At 40.4% G+C, this 22780-nt stretch overlaps 2 protein-coding genes across 4 annotated transcripts in view; both read right to left on the reverse strand.

The window, feature by feature from the left end:
* The window catches only part of triobpb (TRIO and F-actin binding protein b), an 18042-nt gene extending 9454 nt beyond the window's left edge, over positions 1-8588 (reverse strand). Inside the window, exons 1-7 of one of the 3 annotated variants that reach the window (XM_053638438.1) lie at positions 7515-8588; positions 7321-7414; positions 7202-7243; positions 2228-2284; positions 1958-2026; positions 228-317; positions 1-97 (exon numbers count right to left, since the gene is read on the reverse strand). The exon at positions 1-97 is cut by the window's left edge and continues 13 nt beyond it. In XM_053638438.1, the coding sequence (XP_053494413.1) occupies positions 1-97; positions 228-317; positions 1958-2026; positions 2228-2284; positions 7202-7243; positions 7321-7414; positions 7515-7936 (871 nt within the window). In that variant the 5' untranslated portion in view covers positions 7937-8588. Of the gene's footprint in view, positions 98-227; positions 318-1957; positions 2027-2227; positions 2285-4488; positions 5017-7201; positions 7244-7320; positions 7415-7514 lie in introns of those variants that run through there. The other 2 variants (XM_053638437.1, XM_053638439.1) reach the window with 2 other exon arrangements.
* An 8036-nt stretch (positions 8589-16624) lies between these two features.
* Positions 16625-22293, reverse strand: nol12 (nucleolar protein 12). Its single transcript, XM_053638467.1, has 6 exons — positions 22138-22293; positions 21679-21784; positions 21540-21588; positions 21295-21437; positions 18283-18383; positions 16625-17809 (listed from the first exon to the last, which is right to left on the reverse strand). The coding sequence occupies exons 1-6, from the start codon at positions 22245-22247 to the stop codon at positions 17614-17616; spliced, it is 705 nt and encodes a 234-aa protein (XP_053494442.1). The 5' UTR covers positions 22248-22293; the 3' UTR covers positions 16625-17613.
* Between the last annotated feature and the right edge of the window lie 487 nt (positions 22294-22780).

Raw genomic sequence — 22780 nt, forward strand, 5'->3', positions numbered from 1 at the left:
GTGTACTGCTTGGCCGGATGTTTTTCCTCAAAATCTCAATCCAGTTCCTCCTGATTCCCGCAGTCATAGCCGAGAGTGTGAACACTCCACTTGCCGTCTGAGAGACAGACAATAAAGGAGTGAGTGAGTGAGTGAGTGAATAAAGGAGTGAGTGAGTGAGTGAATAAAGGAGTGAGTGAGTGAGTGAATAAAGGAGTGAGTGAGTGAGCGAATGTGAGTTTAGTCACCTGTATCTGAAAGCCATAGTTTTTCTCCACATCAAACTCAGAGACTTTCAAACACGAACAGAGATCAATCTCTCCATCCAACTCATCTTTCTGAGACGGAGAGAGACGGAGAGAGAAAGAGAGACAGAGAGAGAGAGCAGTTTAATAAGCAGAAATAGATTTTTTTTAAACTCAATATATATTTTTAAAATGGGGTACTAAACTTAGCAACCAATAATAAGAACTACAGAGAAACCCCCAAATAAATTAATAATACACTAATATATATTACAGCTACAACTATTAACCAATAAAATCAATAATAATCAATTATGAAAATTGTTGTAACGAATCTGATTATAGATCAGTTGGAATCTGATTATGATCAGTTGGTCTGCACGCAGCATGGGGTGATAGAAAGGTAATATCGTCTCAAATGGAACACATTATTTTTTTTATTAACCGGAAGTATAAGCCACTTCCGAGTCAGTGGCGCACGACATCATACGCACGTAATGCGACGCCGCTAGCTTTAGCAGACACCCAGAGTCACTGACGATGACTTTCTTCAGTTTACTGTTTATGTCAACGTTACCTTTTATTCCCAACATGACCTCAGTCTCATCAGACGGAGGAGAAATCGTCACGTGACTGAGGAAGAAAGTCCTCTAAGGCAGGGGGGCATTTTATATTATCAAACTTTATAAAGCGGAGTTTGTGTAGCAGGGAAGCACGACAGTGATGCACGAGCACAAACTCGTGTTTATATCCAAAATGCTCCACTGTGTGTAAGGGGCAGGGGAAACTGGTGCGAGTTGCTTAAGAGGTTTAGTTTAATTTAAGTTTATTGTCATTATATGTTGTATTTGTGTAACTTCTGTTGTTTATTATAACGGAAGGGATGTGTTAGTAATGAGGACGCGTTGCTCCTCACTCGTAGTGTAGACACGGTGATACAGAGCGTAGTGCGAGTAAGATCTGTAATGTCTCATTAAAACACTACGATCAAAAGTAAACAAGTATAATAATATTCCTAAAGACCGTGAGGAACAGAAACCACACGGTGCAGTGAAAGAGTTATTATTATTCATTTAGGACTGGGGTTTAATTCTGTGCTTTAATTCTGTGCTTTTTGTGCAAAAATAATGAATAAATACTATTATATAATATAAACTAATAATTATGCATTATTTTTCATGGATGCACAAAAAGCCCTGAACTAAACTACAGTCCGAAATGAATAATATATATTCTGGTGTGTGTGTGTGTGTATTGGGTTCCTTTCAGTCTTATATAATTGGACAAACAGTTGTGTAAAGTTTTAGTCTGAAGTTTATATTTGTAACACTCAGTTTGTGGATTTTATTTTAAATAAACGAAAAAAATGGTACTTAAAGTTTGCCCCGCCCCCATCCGATTCATCGATTATGAAAATAATCATCACTTGCAACCCTAAGTAATAAAGTAAGAATAAAGTAAGAATAAAGTAACATGGTAATAATATGGTAATAACGTATTAGAGTAAGACGTTTTATGCTTAAAACCAGTAGATTAAAGTTCATGACAGATCACTAATAAAAATACTGAATCAATTATTAGCTTAATTAACAGTAATAATTAATAAACTTCAAAAAAATAAAACATAACTAAATCTAACAAGGTTTTAATATGGCACACTCACGCACACACTCACGCACACACTCACGCACACACTCACGCACACACTCACGCACACACTCACGCACACACACCTCCTCGGCTCCAGAGTCTCTGTAGTATTTCAGTCCAGCATCTGTCAGCACGAACCAGTGCTTTTTCCACTACACACACACACACACACACACAGAGATTACAATAAACACTTTAATATTAACAATAGGTCACATTGTGCAGATTTCATTGCGACTGTAATTTCAGTATTAGAACATTGTTTTTGCATTTCTTATATTTAATTAGAAAAGAAATAAAAATGTGAAATGAAAGCTGTTTCACACACACTCACACACACAGTATATACATACCTCTCCACTTCCATCCAGTTTGGACATCCATCCCTTCTTAAAGTTCAACAGATCAGGCTGAGAGAGAGAGAGAGAGAGAGAGAGAGACACAGAGAGAGACACACAGAGAGAGAGAGGTTAGTACTTAAACCATCTATAAGCAGAACACATTTGTCAAACTGTGTGTGTGTGAGTGTGTGTAAACATGGTGTTGTGAAAGTGTTAAATCTAACAGGAAACCCAAAAGATGAAAGAGGGAGGAGAAACACACACACACACAGCGGAGTCAACACAATTATAGGGTTAAGATTGGGCAACTCTGAACAACAGGCTTTTAGTCAGTCGGACAGACAGTCAGATAGACAGACAGTCAGTCAGACACACCCATTTTCAAGGTTGTAAATTGAAACTGATGTCCATCTTAGAGCTGTGTTTATACTGAACCAAACACACAGTCAGACATTTCCCCTAAAAAACGAGATCAGATTATCAGTGTACATGTGATCAATAATCTGATTACTGACTTAAACCCACAGTCAGTATGTTTACATGGACAACAATAATCCAATATTAACCTGATTAAGACCATACTCTGATTAAGAAACTAGCATATAAACAGCAATTTCTAATTACCTTAATCTGATTAAGGCCATATTGGAAGTAAACACTAATGGAATTAAGACACGTGGAGTACTCCTGTTTTAGTCGCATTATGGACGTGTATTACAGACATGTAAACACCTTAATCACATTATTACCATCATGTGGGAGTTTTCACCGCATTGTGCGACAGGACACGATCACACACGGCAGTGCTCAACCGTTTTACGGCGAACAAGAGAGTTCGGCTGCGTCCCAAACCACATACTTACCTGCTATAGACCTACAGTAGGTGAAATACATGTATCTGCGCTACTATATAGAAGGTAAGTACGCGGTTTGGGACACACCCACGGCTTCAACCAGTCGTCTATTAGCACGTTCAGCATGACAAATAATTAACCGCACTTAAAGCGTTTGTAAAATTTTTAAATAAAAACACCCAAAACTGTAGACGGTACCATAACGAAGACGACCTGTACATTCATACGTGAAATTCTGGAGGGACGTCGGACGGTGTGGCGCGGTGACGTAATGACGCGGGCTGTTAATCTAATTATGATCTATAACATGTGAAACGGGTACATGACAGGAGTATTCTAAAAGCGACTCATGTAAACACCTTAATCACATTATTATCTTAATCAGAGTAAGCTCAATAATTAGATTACTGCTGTACATGTAAACGTAGTCAATGTCTCTGCTGAAGCCTACTCTGATTATGACAGAGTGCTGATCACATGACCACTTCAGTAATCTGATAGCTGCTGAAATCCATCAGATATCAGACCTCATTTATTGATTGTTTAGTAAATGTTCCAGTAATGTAGCTCAGTCACTGCAGCGTGTTGGCTACCACACACACTCACTGACTGTTCCTCTGTGTGTAACAGCTTTAATTTCACTAGTTTATTTCTTTTCTAATTAAAGAAACTGAACTATAATGGAAGTGTGTGAAGACGCCTTGATCTGTAGGGCACTCGGTGTAGGGCACTCGGTGTAGGGCACTCGGTGTAGGACTCAGTGTAGGGCACTCGGTGTAGGACTCAGTGTAGGGCACTCGGTGTAGGACTCAGTGTAGGGCACTCGGTGTAGGACTCAGTGTAGGGCACTCGGTGTAGGACTCAGTGTAGGGCACTCGGTGTAGGACTCAGTGTAGGGCACTCGGTGTAGGACTCAGTGTAGGGCACTCGGTGTAGGACTCAGTGTAGGGCACTCGGTGTAGGACTCAGTGTAGGGCACTCGGTGTAGGACTCAGTGTAGGGCACTCGGTGTAGGACTCAGTGTAGGGCACTCGGTGTAGGACTCAGTGTAGGGCACTCGGTGTAGGACTCAGTGTAGGGCACTCGGTGTAGGGAGTGAGGGCTCATTCAGGACAAAACCCTCAAACAACAAACAGATCTACTCTGGTGCTGATTATCACACAGACTTTAGACTTCTCTCTCTCTCTCTCTCTCTCTCTCACACACACACACACACACACACACTTTCAGTTTGAATAGGTGGGAGGACAGTGTAAGCAGACACACCCTCTCTCTCACACACACACACACACACACACACACACACACACACACAGAGCTAACAGTGATATGTAACACTGGTTATAAACACGGTAATGTTATTATACTTCCTCTCAGAACATTCACAACCCACACTGTAGATTTAAAATAAAACCTTACCGTCATGTTTAGATGATCCAGAAAGCAAACAGACAAATAAAATAAAAAATAAAACACAGATAAATAATAATAAAATAAGAGTTAAACAGTTACGGGTCCATGAGTGACGCGTTTGCTGGTGAAGTGAGGCGCGTGCAGCACTCTCTCGCGCTCTACCTGTTGATCTGCTAACTGGCTAAAGCCTGAGGAGACGTGACACCGCCGCGCCTAACGCCGCCTTCATACCGCCTTCATACCGCTAAACTTTCTCTCAACCGACCACTAACAACCGAGTAAACCGAGTAACGAACGAACTGACCTCTGTTTTTAAAGTTTAATCCACACTTTCAACAACTTTTTACCCCCAACTAGGAGAGAGCGTCTCTTCCTGGGCGGTTCCCTGAGCGACTCAACACAGAGATCCCACACCAGCCAATCAGAAGCGCCGCAGAGCCGTTCACACCAGCCAATCAGAAGCGCCGCAGCGCCGTTCACACCAGCCAATCAGAAGCACCGTGAGAGCACTCGCCACAACTTCCACAGTTTACACCCCTTATGGAGAGATTGTGGTGCTGTGGGACAAAATGATTCGTTTTTAAAGAATTAAACTTTTCCACCAACAAACAATTCATTAATTTATTTTAAAATAAAAGAAAATCAGGACACGAACTTATAAAAACAACTTTTTAAAGACGTTTTTAATTCAGTCTAGATGTGATTTAAGTGGTACAGCTCAGCATGAAGTTGTCAACATTTTTGAGAGTTTTCAAAACGTATATGTTAAAGTGAATAAAACTATAAAATAAATAAATATAAAAGTTTCCAGTATATCTGTTTATACCTTCTGGATTTAAGTTAATGTCCCTGTCCATGAAATTAAGAAGCTATGGTTCATGTTTGATTTAGCTAGCAAAGTGACAATTGTATCTAGCTAGGCAAAATAAACTAGCTTGCCATGAAACGTCATTTGTGACAGAATAACTTTAACATTTTCTACATTTTTGGTTCCTAGAGCACAGTATTATTACTTGTTTGCACACTATGCACAGTATAAACAAACTCCAGTTAGTCCAGAATTCAGCTGCTAGAGTCCTAACTAGAACCAGAAGATACGACCACATCACCCCGATCTTATCCACACTGCATTGGCTCCCAGTGAAATCTCACATTAATTATAAAATACTGTTATTAACCTATAAAGCACTAAACGGTCTCACACCACAGTATCTAAGTGACCTTTTGGTTTTCTATGATCCGCCACGCCTACTTAGATCAAAAGGTGCAGGCTATTTGTTGGTACCTCGAATAGCGAAGGCTACAGCAGGGGGAAGAGCTTTCTCTTACAGAGCCCCACAGTTATGGAACAGTCTTCCAAGTAGTGTTCGGGACGCAGACACAGTCTCAGTGTTTAAGTCTAGGCTTAAAACGTATTTGTTTACTCAAGCCTACCCTGACTAGACTTTCTGTTACGCTAAGCACAGTCCTAATAATCTCTTCTCTCCCTCTCTCCTTCTGCCAAGCCACACACGATTTTATGGAGATACTAGAGATCCTGATCCTCTCTGCTCTCTGGACCTGCCTGATCCGTTTCGGATGTCCTGCCTCTGGATGGAGCTTGGCTCATCAAGTCCAGTTCCAGACTGCTGGGACTACGGCTGCTTCTAAAGCCATACAGACTTCATATAAATCCATAATGAACTTTTTCACACTATCTGGTGTTACCTAGATGAGGACGGGTTCCCTCCTGAGTCTGGTTCCTCTCAAGGTTTCTTCCTCTTAACATCTTAGGGAGTTTTTCCACACCACCGTCACCACCGGCTCACTCAGTTGGGATAAATTCGCACCTTTAATATCTGTATACCGTGTTGATATTTCTGTAAAGCTGCTTTGAGACAATGTCTATTGTAAAAAGCGCTATACAAATAAAATTGAATTGAATTGAATAGAGGCATGAGATCTGGGACACAGCCTCTTTCTAGCCCTGACCTAGCAAAGGTCACGAGGTTGCTGTATAAACACTGAGGTGATGTAACTGTGCGTAAAAAACGATTTTGCTTTCTCTACTGCATACACAACACTGAGCAGCTCCCAGTCGATACGTTCAATTTTAGAGGCTAGTTTGGGAAAATTTTAGTGGGAAGCAAATACAGTATTTACAAATACAGTAAAGGAAATGAACCACAAACCAAGCAACTTTATTTCTCCTTTCTTTCTTTTTATTCCTTCTTTCTTGATCTTTAAAAGGACTTACGTTAGCAATGTAGGAATGTATGTTTTGATGTTTTTCCTTGCTTGCTCTTGTTGGTATGTTATCAGTAACTCTGGTAACAGTTAAATGTACCTTTAACTCTGCAGTGTGCTTCGTTGTGTTTAGTTCTTGTTTTTCTCCCGTGTTACACGCAGGCTGCAGTTGTTAATGTTCTTCTCACACTTGGTGTTCATTAGTGTGTAATCCAACACGCCCATGCAGAGACTGATTTAATCTGACTTGTGTTTTTTCACTGAAGTGATGGAAGGAATTTGAAGTGCGTGTCCAGGCAGCGCTTTCATTTCACACACACATTACACATTGCCACAGGGCTCAGTTTATTCATCACTAATAGTGCTGATTCCGTTACATATATCACTGTATAAACACAGAGAGAGAGAAAGACAGAGAGAGGCACACACAGAGAGATAGAGAGAGAGAGAGAGAGAGAGAGAGAGAGAGAGAGAGACATGGAGTGACACATACCTGTTGAAGTCTCTCATTCTTCTCCTGCTCCATCTTATTTCCCTTCAACACAAACACAGTATATTCTGTCTGTCTGTCTGTAGCTGTCTCACAGAGTGTTAACTATGCAGGTGTGATACCTGTGTGTGTGAAGACGTGTGTGTAGGGGAGGGATTTCCTCGCTGATCCATCAAGTCGTCCCAGGTGATATGGGCAGGTTTAGCGTGGGAGTGGCTAAGGGAGGATGTTGACATAGTGAACTGTTAACAAACTGTTAAGGAACTCAGGTTTTATTACATAGGTCACCATTTATTTATTTATTTATTTATTATACCTGGCAGGTTTGTATAATGATGTTTCGTCTCTGTTTCCTCTCTCCATTCCCTCCATCTGTTTTGGCCTTGCCCTCTGGAGGACCCTCTTGACCTTCGGAAGGTCGGCCATAATGGCATATTCTTCTCTGTTCAGACCAGATGAGCCGCTTGACATAAGTGAATCTATTGAGCTCTGAGAAGAAGTGTGGTTTCTCATTAAGGGGGAGGGGCTTCTGTTCCGGCAGGAGGGCCTATGATTATCCTGACCCTGCCTCCTGTCACCAGTACTCCAGGAAACATGGGCAGATTTCCGGACACCAACCAGCTTGCTTTCACTGTACTTCCTAGAAGGAGAGGAGTTACGGGATATTGGTGGGCTCTCGAGAGAGTGGGTGGAGCCTCGCCATGATCCTGCTGTGCTGCTATTAGTTGATTTCCCCATGTAGGATGCAGACTCAATCCTTGTTTCACTGAGAGTTTTGTTTAATATATTCTGGCCCCGCCCACTTTTAGAACAATTGCTGTGCTCTAATCTGAAAAGTGATTGACCAGGAGGGTCATAACCCCGTCTTGAAGGGGAAGAACTTTGGTTATCAGAAGTTCGGGTTGTTCCAGAGTAATTGCCACTCTCTGATTTGTGAAAACGTGATTGGTCAGGAGGGTCGTAACCCCGCTTTGAAGGGGAGAGACTTCGGTTATCAGAAGTTCGGTTTGGTCCAGAGTAATTGCAGCTCTCTGATTTGTGAAAACGTGATTGGCCAAGAGGGTCATAATCCCGCTTTGAAGGGGAGGGACTTCGGTTACAGGCAGATCGGTTTGTTGCAGAGTAATTGCTGCTCTCTAATTTGCGAAAATGTGATTGGCCAGGAGAGTCATAAACCCGCTTTGAAGGGGAGGGACTTTGGCTGTAGGAAGATCGGTCTGATCCAGATTTGTGCAATGATGATTGTTTAGTAGGTGCATCATAGCTCCGCCTTAATGGGGGGGAGTGTCTTTTGGTCTCGGATTTATGCAATGGTAGGCTGCTGGCCTCAAAGCTTCTTTTAGTCTCGGATTTATGCAATGGTAGGCTGCTGGCCTCAAAGCTTCTTCTTGAAGGAGAGGAGCTAGTGCTTTTATGACTATGCCCATTTGAAACAAGACTCTTTTCTGGTTGACTGGATGTCCCATAGCCCTTTCTTACAGGTGAAGCACTACGCCAACCTTCAACCACTTTATGCAGAATTGACTGGCTGCTACTCCTGGTTGGTGAGGAGTTCCGGCTTTCACATTTCTTCTGACTACTTGAAAAGTTTTTTGTTTCTGTTTTCCGGAGAAGTGGCTGGCCAGCTGCATCATGGCTCCGCCTTGCAGGGGAGGGACTTCGGGTTTTAGTGCCCCGCTCACTGGTGGGCTCTGTCTTCCGTAAACCGGCTCTCAGGTCAGCATATGGGCTTGGCTGGGACTTAGTGAGATTACTGACAGCACCGACAGTGCTAGCAAAAGTTCTGAAGTTTTTCCGAATGTTTTCAGACTCAGATGGACGGCCAAAGGAATTCCGATTGGGGTTTTTGGATTGTTGGTCTCGCCTCTCAGAAACGCCGTCCATCCCATACCCACGGGACGATAGCGAGGAGACAGACTCGGCCCGTTTGAAAGTAGAGGAGCTTCGGGACGGTGATGACGAGCGGGAAAAGCCAGAATCTTGTTTGGAAGAAAAGAAATTTCCAAACTGACCAGAAGATGAATTCGGTGCTCTGAACCCTCTTTTTTGGGTTGCAGCCAATGATTCGGCCTGCTTGAACGGCGTGGGACTTAAAGATCTTGGACCTGCTTGAGCCTCGACTTCGATGCTGAGGTCCACAGGTTCTGGAGAGGAGTTCAATGGCACTGGAGCCAAATCTGGATTCTGGATCTCAGAGGTTCTTCTCTGTGAAGGAACACCAAGGTCTGGATTTCGGAATGGAATGACAGCTTTGGGCTCAGGTGTTCGGTTGCTTGGTAAAGGATGTCCACGTTCAGCATGCCGATGAGGAGAAGGACTTTTATCGCTTAATGTCCGAGCACCAGTCACACGACCCAGAGAGAAATATCCACTTTCTCGATCTCGGTCAACCTTCGAACTCACTGAGGACAGAGGGAGAAGTAGATGGTAACACTTTCATCTTAACTTTAAAATTCCATAAAATGTTTTGAAAAGAAAATGTGAATGGTCAAAATGCACAGTCATGGAGAGACCGGAACAACCCTCACTACATTATAATTTATTCTAAACACATACTTCATGAAATAGTTCTTTAAAATGGTCAGCAACATGAGCTAGATAACCTTCAGCAAGTGGTGTTAATTAGCTAGCTATAGCTTAAGCACCCATAACTAAACGTTCTGGTTTAGAGAAACAGAATTATCTATAGGTTACCATAGTAACCAGATTTATGACACTGTACTTATAGATAGAGTATAGTTGCTATGTGGCTATTTAAGGTTTAGTATTTGGTACAAGTGCTAAGGATAGAAATTCTTTCATATCATTTCATCATCCTGATACACACTAATCGATAGGATGAACCCATGTGTGTCTAGCCATGTCGTGTAAACACGGCACATGCAGTAACGCAAGACTGAGGAAACACCATGAGTAATAATTAACTTAGTGTTATTAACACTTACTCACTTACTGTAACCAGAGCTGTATGCGTGCAACAAAATGACTTAGTGTCTTCATCATTATTCATTTATTCGCTGAGTTGTGTTAGCTGCCTAGCGTTAACAGTGACGATTATGAAGCTGGCTAATAAAAGACATGCACATTTATAGGTCTTCCTATTTAGAGCCTTCCACATATGGACTTAATGACACACCTACATCTCCATATATGGGCATTTTGTAGTTTATTTTTTATCTTTTTTCATGTTTGTCATGTTTTGTTTGTTGCACACACTTAAAATCAAAATGAATTATAAATAAATGTATGCTACAGAAGTGAATATTATCGTTGTTCTTTACCATGTGGGACAGAGGAGCGGCGAGAGAAGCTGTCTCGATTACGTGCTTCCTCCATCCACATGCGTGAATTGTTCCGGTGTGATGGGGGATCCAAACGTGTCATCCTGCTGTGAGGAAGAGAGAAGAAGTCTTCCTCTTCTTCAGGAGTGCAAGAACCGGTGGAGGATGAGTCACCTTCACACTGACTGGAGAGAGAGAGAGAGAGAGAGAGAGAGAGAGAGAGAGAGAGAGGAAGTACAGTACCATAATTACTGATGGTGTGTGTATAGCTATTATGCAAATAATGCACATTAGACCAAAAAACCCAAATCCCAACTGATTTCCTCTGTAGATAGTTTAGACTGAACAAACGAGAAAATAAAGATGCTGTGTAAGCAAATTAGATTAAATTAAATGATTATTATCTTACCTGTCAAAGGTGTGTTCGTCTTCGTCTTCGCTTTCGTCTCCGTCACACACGTAAAGGTCACACTCGGGACTGAGGATACAGAGAGAGCCTCCACTTACCACCGACACGTCATCAGAGTCCTCCTGAGCCAGCCAATCACAAAACAGCTATGTTAGCCAGGTACAGTTTTATGGGCGCGGCTAAACTGTTGAACTTTTGAGATCGATTAAACAAAGACAATTTTTTTTTACTTCCCAGAAAACAGTTATATATTATTTAGCCTATTTCAAATGTCTTATCGAAATAAACATGTTAAAAAAAAATACGTGTAAAAAATAAACAAACTGATCAAAACTGATGAAAGTTAAGTTAAGGCGTCGAAAGCTTCAAGATGCTTGATAATATGAGCACTTTAGCACACACACTCATTTCCTCTGAGTGTGTGTGTGTGTGGCTGGGTTTGCGTTACGCCTCTGTAACCCAACCCAGTTGCTGCTTCACTTCATCATTATTTCATTTCTTTGCTGTTCCTCCTGCAACCCCCCTCTCTTTTCCTCTTCCTCTCTTTCTCTCTCTCTATTTCTGTTCTTCAGCCTGTCTGTCTCTCTTCCTGTTTTTTTTTTATCACTTTGTCAATCTTTATGTGCCTGTTTCTCATGCTGTAAATGTGTAGAGTATGATGTATGATTCCAGAAGAGCAGCAAAATGATCTGCCTTCATTAATTTCTAATGTGGGCACACAGACGTGAACATCGTAGCTTTCCTCCTTGAACCTTTTGAAGAATTTTATATGATGTCTGACCTCATAATCAGGTAAAATCAGAATCACATCAAACACACAAGCACTAGAAACACCACATGTATAGGGAGCATGTCATCACCCTTGACTCATCAAGTCAAAGGTCAAGGAGATGACAAGGAGAGAGGAAAAAGATCACATGAGAACTGCCTTCATATTGAGAGTCAATTCAAATTGTGGCCCTAACAGACAGGCCCTGGACAAGTATTGTTTTTACTCAGGGCCCTTGGAATGATCCTTACCTTCACCACCTTTTACAGCGTATCTGCTCTATCTCTGCCCTGCTTTAAGGGTTTCCTGGATGAAGTGGAGAACTAAGAAAATCCCACGTCTCCCACCATGACAGTGAATGAGCAACTCTTCAGGGTGGCTCTAAACGGGATCTGATGGCTGCACATGGAGAACTTTCCCAACCCTCCTCTCCTTGGTATACAGCAAAAAAAAAAAAAAAAAATCACACTTACTAACTATCCAACTATCTACAATTTCCTAGTGGTCTGTGTGCTTGGAGACACCTGACTGTTACCGTAAATACTGGTGGATCTACAGTACAATAGGTCTTCACTGTAGATTTTGTACAAGACCTCCCAGGGACCTGAGGTATCACAATGTTGTGCTGGGTTGCACCTCTATAAGAAGGGGCAACTCCACATCCAAGCATGAGAAGACCAGGTCTGAAGATGAGAGAGTCCTGCTCTATGATCTGTCCCACCAGATACAAGCAGAAGCTACGTTTGGCCAAGAGCATCTCGGGACAACAATGTATAAAGAACTACTGGGACCAATTTCTTGTCATAGAGACGAGCTGCTCATATCAGGATCTTTTTTCCAACACAAAAATGTAGAACGTGGCCTTTAAGGGTGTTGGAATAGACCTAATGGAACCATGTTTATACCAGTTCCTTGTAGCAGATAACTGCCCCTTTATTTTGTAAATAAACCACCTTAGTAGGGCTTAAATGGTTTCCCGGCTCTAATTGTCTAGTGTTTATGCTGTTTATAATCAATGTAATTATAATGTTCTCCCTCTAGAATTCTTCATTTCTTCACGTGTCCTTGATTTGTTATGGATTTGTTTACATATGCAACCACAGGTGGTCATTAGCAATAATCAGAAATTAGCATTTTGGTGGTATTTTTTTCCTAAATGTTTCTCCTGTCCACCATTACAGTGTTCCCCCAGTTACCAAAACTATTCCTCCACCCTTTTGTGTCTATCCCCATATTCCTCTGTTCATCAATTCTCTGTTTTTTTCTCACCTTGGGGCTCTGTTCCTTCTCTTCTCTGCTGCTGCTGCTCTCGCTGACCGGATTCACCTGCTCAGGTGTGTGTGTAGGTGTGTGTGTGTGCAGGTGTTTGAGACGAAGGCACTCATGGCAGCGTGACGAATCGAAGATGTTGGGCTGGAACTTTGGACACACACACTCATCACCGGTGAGGGGCATGATGGGTAATGGGCAGCGCACACACACAATCGCACACACAGTGTACACACTGAGGTAAGAGAGAAAACACACGTGTGCACATTATTACACTTCTAACTTAAGTATAAATACAATAATATATATGAATATACATATATATATATATATATATATATATATATATATATATATATATTCATATATATTATTGTATTTATACTTATATATACACACATATATATATATATATATATATATATATATATATATATATATATGTGTGTGTGTGTGTGTGTGTGTGTGTGTGTGTACTACACATATTAAATTGTCAGTTAAAGACAAACTGTGTTCTTAAAAAAACACAATAATTAATAATTAATTAATTAATCTTCAGTAACCACTATATACTACTTTATACCACTTTATAACCACTATATACCACTATATACCACTTTATACCACTATATACCACTTTATAACCACTATATACTACTTTATACCACTTTATAACCACTATATACCACTTTATAACCATTATATACTACTTTATACCACTTTATGACCACTATATACCACTATATACCACTTTATAACCACTATATACCACTATATACCACTTTATAACCAATATATACCACTTTATATCACTTTATACCACTTTATAACCACTTTATACCACTTTATACCACTTTATAACCACTATATATCACTTTATAACCACTATATACTACTTTATACCACTTTATAACCACTATATACCACTATATACCACTTTATAACCACTATATACCACTATATACCACTTTATAACCACTATATACTACTTTATACCCCTTTATAACCACTATATACCACTATATACCACTTTATAACCACTATATACCACTATATACCACTTTATAACCACTATATACTACTTTATACCACTTTATAACCACTATATACCACTTTATAACCACTATATACCACTATATACCACTTTATAACCACTATATACTACTTTATACCACTTTATAACCACTTTATACCACTTTATACCACTATATACCACTATATACCACTTTATAACCACTATATACCACTATATACCACTTTATAACCACTATATACTTCTTTATACCACTTTATAACCACTATATACCACTATATACCACTTTATAACCACTATATACCACTATATACCACTTTATAACCACTATATACTACTTTATACCACTTTATAACCACTATATACCACTATATACCACTTTATAACCATTATATACCACTATATACCACTTTATAACCACTATATACTACTTTATACCACTTTATAACCACTTTATACCACTTTATACCACTATATACCACTATATACCACTTTATAACCAACATAAACCACTATATACCATTTTAGACCACTTTATACCACTATATACCACTTTATACCACTTTATACCACTTTATAACCACTATATACCACTTTATACCACTTTATACCACTATATACCACTATATACCACTTTATAACCACTATATACCACTATATACCACTTTATAACCACTATATACTACTTTATACCACTTTATAACCACTTTATACCACTAAATACCACTATATACCACTTTATAACCAACATAAACCACTATATACCATTTTAGACCACTTTATACCACTATATACCACTTTATACCACTTTATACCACTTTATAACCACTATATACCACTTTATACCACTTTATACCACTATATACCACTTTATACCACTTTATAACCACTTTATAACCACTATATACCACTTTATAACCACTTTATAACCACTATATACCACTATATACCACTTTATACCACTATATACCACTTTATACCAATTTATGACCACTATATACCACTTTATACCACTTTATACCACTTTATAACCACAATATACCACTTTATACCACTATATACCACTTTATACCAATTTATTTATGACCACTATATACCACTTTATACCACTTTATAACCACAATATACCACTTTATACCACTATATACCACTTTATACCACTTTAACCACTTCAACAACCACTATACACCACTTTATAACCACTATATACCACTATATACCACTTTATACAACTATATACCACTATATAACACTTTATACCGGTTTATACCACTTTATAACCACTTTATACCACTTTATACCACTTTAACCACTTCAACAACTACTATGTACCACTTTATACCACTATATACCACTATATACCACTTTATAACCACTTTATACCGCTTTAACCACTTCAACAACCACTATATACCACTTTCTAACCACTTTCTAACCACTTTCTAACCACTTTATACCACTTTAACCACTTCAAGGACCACTATATACTACTTTACACCACTTTATAACCACTTTATACCACTATATACCACTTTATAACCACTTTATACCACTATATACCACTTTATACCAGTATATACCACTTTAACCACTGTATACTACTTTATAACCACTTCAATAACCACTTTTTACTACTACTACTAACAACAACAACAACAACAACAACAACAACAACAACAATAATAATAATAATAATAATAAGTTAAAACATTTCACAAAAAATCCTAATGTTCTTCTTCTTATATTTAAATCACACAAGAATTAATTCACAGTCACGTTATCAGAATAATAATCAGAATAATAATAATAATAATAATAATAATAATAATAATAATAATAATAATAATGAGTAATCTAATGCCCTTTAGTAAGAGGTTTATCAGGTTAATGTCACAGTGATCTAACCACTCAGTGAAAACAGTGAAACACTAGACACACTGCACACACACATTTCACACACACACACACACACACACACACACACACTTATTTCTGCAATATAACAACCACAAAGTCACAATTATAAGATTTAATCTTAAATTAAAAAAAGAAAAATTCCCAGGCTGTATTCAGGCCTTACCTGCTGCTGTCCCCTCTGTGTGTGTGTGTGTGTGTGTGTGTGTGTGTGTGAGAGAGAGAGAGATAGAGAGAGAGAGAGAGAGAAAGAGAGAGAGAGAGAGAGAAAGAGTGACAGCAGCATGTCTCTTCCTTCCCCAGTTGCTCATTCTCACACACATGTCTTATTGGCTGCTACGACAATAGAGGCAACTGGATCACCATTGCCGGCCATTTTGGATCTAATTCCAATTTACTCTTAATTACACTGAGGAGCCAAAATGGCACCAGTCGCAGACCTGAGGTCAGTATTAAATATCAGAAAGTGACATGAGCCGGTGAGCAGATGGTACACGCTGCCCCAGCTTCGGACACACACACACACACAATAGTCCTTGTACTAATAAATAGGCTGCTATCAATCATTTGGATTATATATATTACCCACACAGAAATCTTAAATATAGATCCAGAATGAAATGGACTTAATTGATATTTATTATATAGTTTTTGCAAATTAATTTATGACTATTGCTCATTGTATATATTGTGTAACTAGTCATTAATTATTCTGGATTAAATAACAGAGCTGCAGAAAACAGTGGATTGTAAATATGACTTTTATTAACAATGTGGTATAAAATATGTATAAATGTGAGGCAGTGATCATCTGTTTTTATAAAATCAGTTACACACACATTCATAACATTATTATTATAATTAACACTGAAACATATACAGCATTTTCACGTGAGATCATGTCAACCTGAAATGTGTGTGAATTTGCTTTGCGCGCGCGCACACTCACACAGACACTTTTATCAAATTTCAAGATTGTTGTGAGTGTGTTTCATTCAGAGTACTGCACACTTCTAACACACACACACAGTGCCTACTCTCAGCCAATCAGAACACACCATACTGGAGTTCTATTAGTGAGATGCAGTCTTGATTGAAAGAGATGCAACACACCTGATCCAGGTAATTAAGATTAGTGTGTGTGTGTGTTTACTTCTAACATGGTTCTGTTCAATATTGTGAAAACAAACAAGATGACGTTATCAACATAACACCACACTAAAAATGGTCATGTGCGAGGTGCTCTTAGCATTCAGTGTTAGATATGAAGCTTCCCTGGTTACCATGACAACCGGCCACACCCTATGCCTACGTTCCTAAACCACATACGCATGCACTCGGATTAAATGGCACATCAGAAAGGTCCACCTCCGTGACAGGACAGTGCAGACATCAGTACTGATCAGGTTCTAGAACTGCACCTAGAACTCCAAGTGCAAACCCAGGGTTCTGGAACCACACAGAGTGGATTATGGGGCAGCACAGAGAATCCTAGAACAACAGGAAGAACTCTAGAGCGGTACCCAAGGTTTTGGAAAAATACAGATGGTTCTGGAAGAGCAGCTCTAGGGGGCACCATGGATTCCGGGATTGAGGAACCACTCTGAAGGTTCTACAAACTCTTCTTTAATAACTTTTTATAACTTTCTATAAACAAAGTAACAAATTTGTTTATTTTCTTTATGTTTATTGTTGTTTGTTGTGATCTGTTGTGAAATAATGAAGACTATCAGGAACTCCTCAGTCCTGACTCCGCTCATTCCTGCCCGTTCTCTTACGCCGCTGCTTCTTTGTTGTTCTGCCAAAGCGGTGCTTGTTACCCATGGCAACGGACGACTTCCGGTCCCCCTGCTGACTCCGCCCCCAGGTGTCCTTTTTACTTTTTCTCTTCTTCTGTTTGGTGAAGGTGTGGAGCGATGCTGACAGAGACTGGATCCTAGAGAGAGAGAGAGAGAGAGTGAGAGAGAGAGCGCGAGTGAGCGGGAGAGAGAGTGAGAAATGTTTATTTAAGTTAAAAGGAAGGGGGGAAAAAGGAAAAAAGGTGTGTAGGTACAGCATGAAGAAAAGGAAGTATGTTACATTTTTGAAGATAAGAGTATCAGGGAAAAGGTAAAGATGAAAAATAAAAGATCAAAGGGAGAGATGAAAATACAAGATAAAAAAATGACAAAGGAAAGATAAAAAGATTAAAACGACGATAAAAAGATAAGAAGAAAATATCAAAATGGATTAAATATAAATACAAAACAAGATCAAAGGGAAAGATCAAAAATTTGAAAATGGATTCAAATGGAAACAAAAACTAATATAAAAAAAACCCGATAAGAATAATGAAAAAAAATATCAAAGAAACATAAAGAACAGAAAAAGTGAAAGTGAAATAAAAGGAGGAGGTAAACAGTGTGTTACTTTTTGGACAGGAGAGGATTTCCAGCTTTCCTGGGTAACGCTTCCACTTTTTCCTCTTTATCACCTCTCTCATCATCTTCATCACCACCTGCTCCTGCTGCCTGTTACACCATAAACACACATCTTCATCATCATCTTCATCATCATCATCACCCGCTCCTGCTGCCTGTTACACCATAAACATCTTCATCATCATCATGACCCGCTCCTGCTGCCTGTTACACCATAAACATCTTCATCATCATCATCATCATCATGACCCGCTCCTGCTGCCTGTTACACCATAAACACACATCTTCATCATCATCATCATCACCCGCTCCTGCTGCCTGTTACACCATAAACATCTTCATCATCATCATCACCCGCTCCTGCTGCCTGTTACACCATAAACATCTTCATCATCATCATCATCATCATGACCCGCTCCTGCTGCCTGTTACACCATAAACACACATCTTCATCATCATCATCATCATCACCCGCTCCTGCTGCCTGTTACACCATAAACATCTTCATCATCATCATCATCATCATGACCCGCTCCTGCTGCCTGTTACACCATAAACACACATCTTCATCATCATCATCATCATCATCATCACCCGCTCCTGCTGCCTGTTACACCATAAACATCTTCATCATCATCATCTTCATCATCATCATCATCACCCGCTCCTGCTGCCTGTTACACCATAAACAAACATCTTCATCATCCTCATCATCATGACCCGCTCCTGCTGCCTGTTACACCATAAACAAACATCTTCATCATCATCATCTTCATCATCATGACCCGCTCCTGCTGCCTGTTACACCATAAACAAACATCTTCATCATCATCATCTTCATCATCACCCGCTCCTGCTGCCTGTTACACCATAAACAAACATCTTCATCATCATCATCACCACCCACTCCTGCTGCCTGTTACACCATAAACAAACATCTTCATCATCATCACCACCACCCGCTCCTGCTGCCTGTTACACCATAAACATCTTCATCATCATCATCATCATCATGACCCGCTCCTGCTGCCTGTTACACCATAAACACACATCTTCATCATCATCATCATCATCATCATCACCCGCTCCTGCTGCCTGTTACACCATAAACATCTTCATCATCATCATCTTCATCATCATCATCATCACCCGCTCCTGCTGCCTGTTACACCATAAACAAACATCTTCATCATCCTCATCATCATGACCCGCTCCTGCTGCCTGTTACACCATAAACAAACATCTTCATCATCATCATCTTCATCATCATGACCCGCTCCTGCTGCCTGTTACACCATAAACAAACATCTTCATCATCATCATCATCATCACCACCCGCTCCTGCTGCCTGTTACACCATAAACAAACATCTTCATCATCATCATCACCACCCACTCCTGCTGCCTGTTACACCATAAACAAACATCTTCATCATCATCACCACCACCCGCTCCTGCTGCCTGTTACACCATAAACAAACATCATCATCTTCATCATCATCATGACCCGCTCCTGCTGCCTGTTACACCATAAACAAACATCTTCATCATCATCATCACCACCCGCTCCTGCTGCCTGTTACACCATAAACAAACATCTTCATCATCATCATCATCATCACCACCCACTCCTGCTGCCTGTTACACCATAAACAAACATCTTCATCATCATCATCATCATCACCCGCTCCTGCTGCCTGTTACACCATAAACAAACATCTTCATCATCATCATCATCCGCTCCTGCTGCCTGTTACACCATAAACAAACATCTTCATCATCATCATCATCATCATCACCACCCGCTCCTGCTACACCATAAACAAACATCTTCATCATCATCATCACCCGCTCCTGCTGCCTGTTACACCATAAACAAACATCTTCATCATCATCATCATCATCATCACCCGCTCCTGCTGCCTGTTACACCATAAACAAACATCTTCATCATCATCATCATCATCACCCGCTCCTGCTGCCTGTTACACCATAAACAAACATCTTCATCATCATCATCATCATCATCACCACCCGCTCCTGCTACACCATAAACAAACATCTTCATCATCATCATCACCCGCTCCTGCTGCCTGTTACACCATAAACAAACATCTTCATCATCCTCATCATCATCACCACCCGCTCCTGCTGCCTGTTACACCATAAACAAACATCTTCATCATCATCATCATCCTCATCATCATCACCACCCGCTCCTGCTGCCTGTTACACCATAAACAAACATCTTCATCATCATCATCACCCGCTCCTGCTGCCTGTTACACCATAAACAAACATCTTCATCATCCTCATCATCACCACCCGCTCCTGCTGCCTGTTACACCATAAACAAACATCTTCATCATCATCATCATCATCACCCGCTCCTGCTGCCTGTTACACCATAAACAAACATCTTCATCATCATCATCATCATCACCCGCTCCTGCTGCCTGTTACACCATAAACAAACATCTTCATCATCATCATCACCCGCTCCTGCTGCCTGTTACACCATAAACAAACATCTTCATCATCATCATCATCACCCGCTCCTGCTGCCTGTTACACCATAAACAAACATCTTCATCATCATCATCATCACCCGCTCCTGCTGCCTGTTACACCATAAACAAACATCTTCATCATCATCATCATCATCATCACCCGCTCCTGCTGCCTGTTACACCATAAACAAACATCTTCATCATCATCATCATCATCACCCGCTCCTGCTGCCTGTTACACCATAAACAAACATCTTCATCATCATCATCACCCGCTCCTGCTGCCTGTTACACCATAAACAAACATCTTCATCATCATCATCACCCGCTCCTGCTGCCTGTTACACCATAAACAAACATCTTCATCATCATCATCATCATCACCCGCTCCTGCTGCCTGTTACACCATAAACAAACATCATCATTTTCATCATCACAATGATGTAACCCAGCACCCATAATGCACTTTACTTCACCCGTCTAAATCCTCACATGATTGGTCAGAGACTCCAGCAGTCGGGCGCTGGACAGATCGAGGTCGCTGATGGTCGTCACGGTGACGGTGTGGTTGGGGTGATCGTACTGCAGTGACTCTGTAGTCGAAGTGATGACATCATCGAGTTCATCTGCATCTTCTATAAACAAACAAACAACATCAAAGGGTTTAACTAAAGATATTCAAATCACAAAGAAATGAAACACACAGACTCACACACGCGCACACACACACACGTTACCGAGTGCCTCCTTCCTCTCCTTCAGCATCTTCAGGTATTCTTTATGTCTCTAAAACAAAGCAAATACAACGTGTTAACAATTCGTGATGTCACTCAGAGACCCACACTCAAACACACTCTCACACACGCCCTCTCTCACCTCCTCCCTCACTCGTTTCTGCTCCTCTCTCAGTTTGTTCTTTATCTCCTCCACCGCCGCTTTACGTCTCTCCACCTTCCTCTTGTGGAAACCGGTGAGGAACTCACTGACACACACACACACACACACACACACACAGAGAGAGAGAGTAGAGAACATAAACTGTATGCGTGCAGTAGACAGGGTGTATTAGACGAGTATGTGCACTACAAAGAGTGTAGAAGGCATTAAGTGCAGGAATGCAGATCTCACGAGCACTACACCGAGTATAAACATCATTACAGACATGATCTGAGTTTATCTTACAGCACTTTGGCCATCACTTGTTCGAATACACCCTACATCTAGTGCACTACATTTCCAACACTTGGTCCCTACACCTTCAGCACGACCCGTGATATGAAGTCCAGTATGTACACACAGTGTAGTGCACTTCTCTTTCACTAACTCTTCACTTACTGTCTCTCTTTATCATCAAACATCACCACGCATTTATTCTGTCTGTTTTTAAAGCCGGGTTTAAGCTTAGATCCAGCTTTAGACTGCCCATGTTTCTTCTGTTTCCCCATATTCACGTGTGTGCTGTGCACTTCCGGCCCTGTGTGTATCACTGAACACAGTCCGTGTTTCACATAGTGCTGAGAAACTCAGTTCCTACCGGCGGAATACAGAAATCTTTCATACACATTTAAGCGTTGTAATCAGCGTTAAGAAAAATACCGTTCAAGTTCTGTAAAAATAATGAACATGTAAATATGCATTATTCAGTAATTAACTTAAAACGGTCACATTTCCAGCTTTAGTTTGATGTAGTTACACAGCTTGACCAGCAGATGTCAGGCTAAAACGTATGATGTTTCGGGTAAACTGAATAATTGTTCGAAGTGATTAATTGGTTTTGTTTAAATCTTTATAAATGTGTGTTTCTCCCCTTATTAGAGTCACTGAGTGGGAGACTGTGTGTTTTGGGTCGCGGTTCTTGTACATAAACATACCTTGTTCGTGATAAAGTTCTTCCTGCAGTGCAGTACCGCAGTGTACGGCCATGTCTCTGTTTGTCCACCAGGTGGCGGTGTTGTGTTTTTACACCCAGCAAATTCAC

The sequence above is a fragment of the Ictalurus furcatus genome, chromosome 12 (genome assembly GCF_023375685.1).
Source record: "Ictalurus furcatus strain D&B chromosome 12, Billie_1.0, whole genome shotgun sequence".
In the NCBI taxonomy this organism is placed as follows: domain Eukaryota; kingdom Metazoa; phylum Chordata; class Actinopteri; order Siluriformes; family Ictaluridae; genus Ictalurus; species Ictalurus furcatus.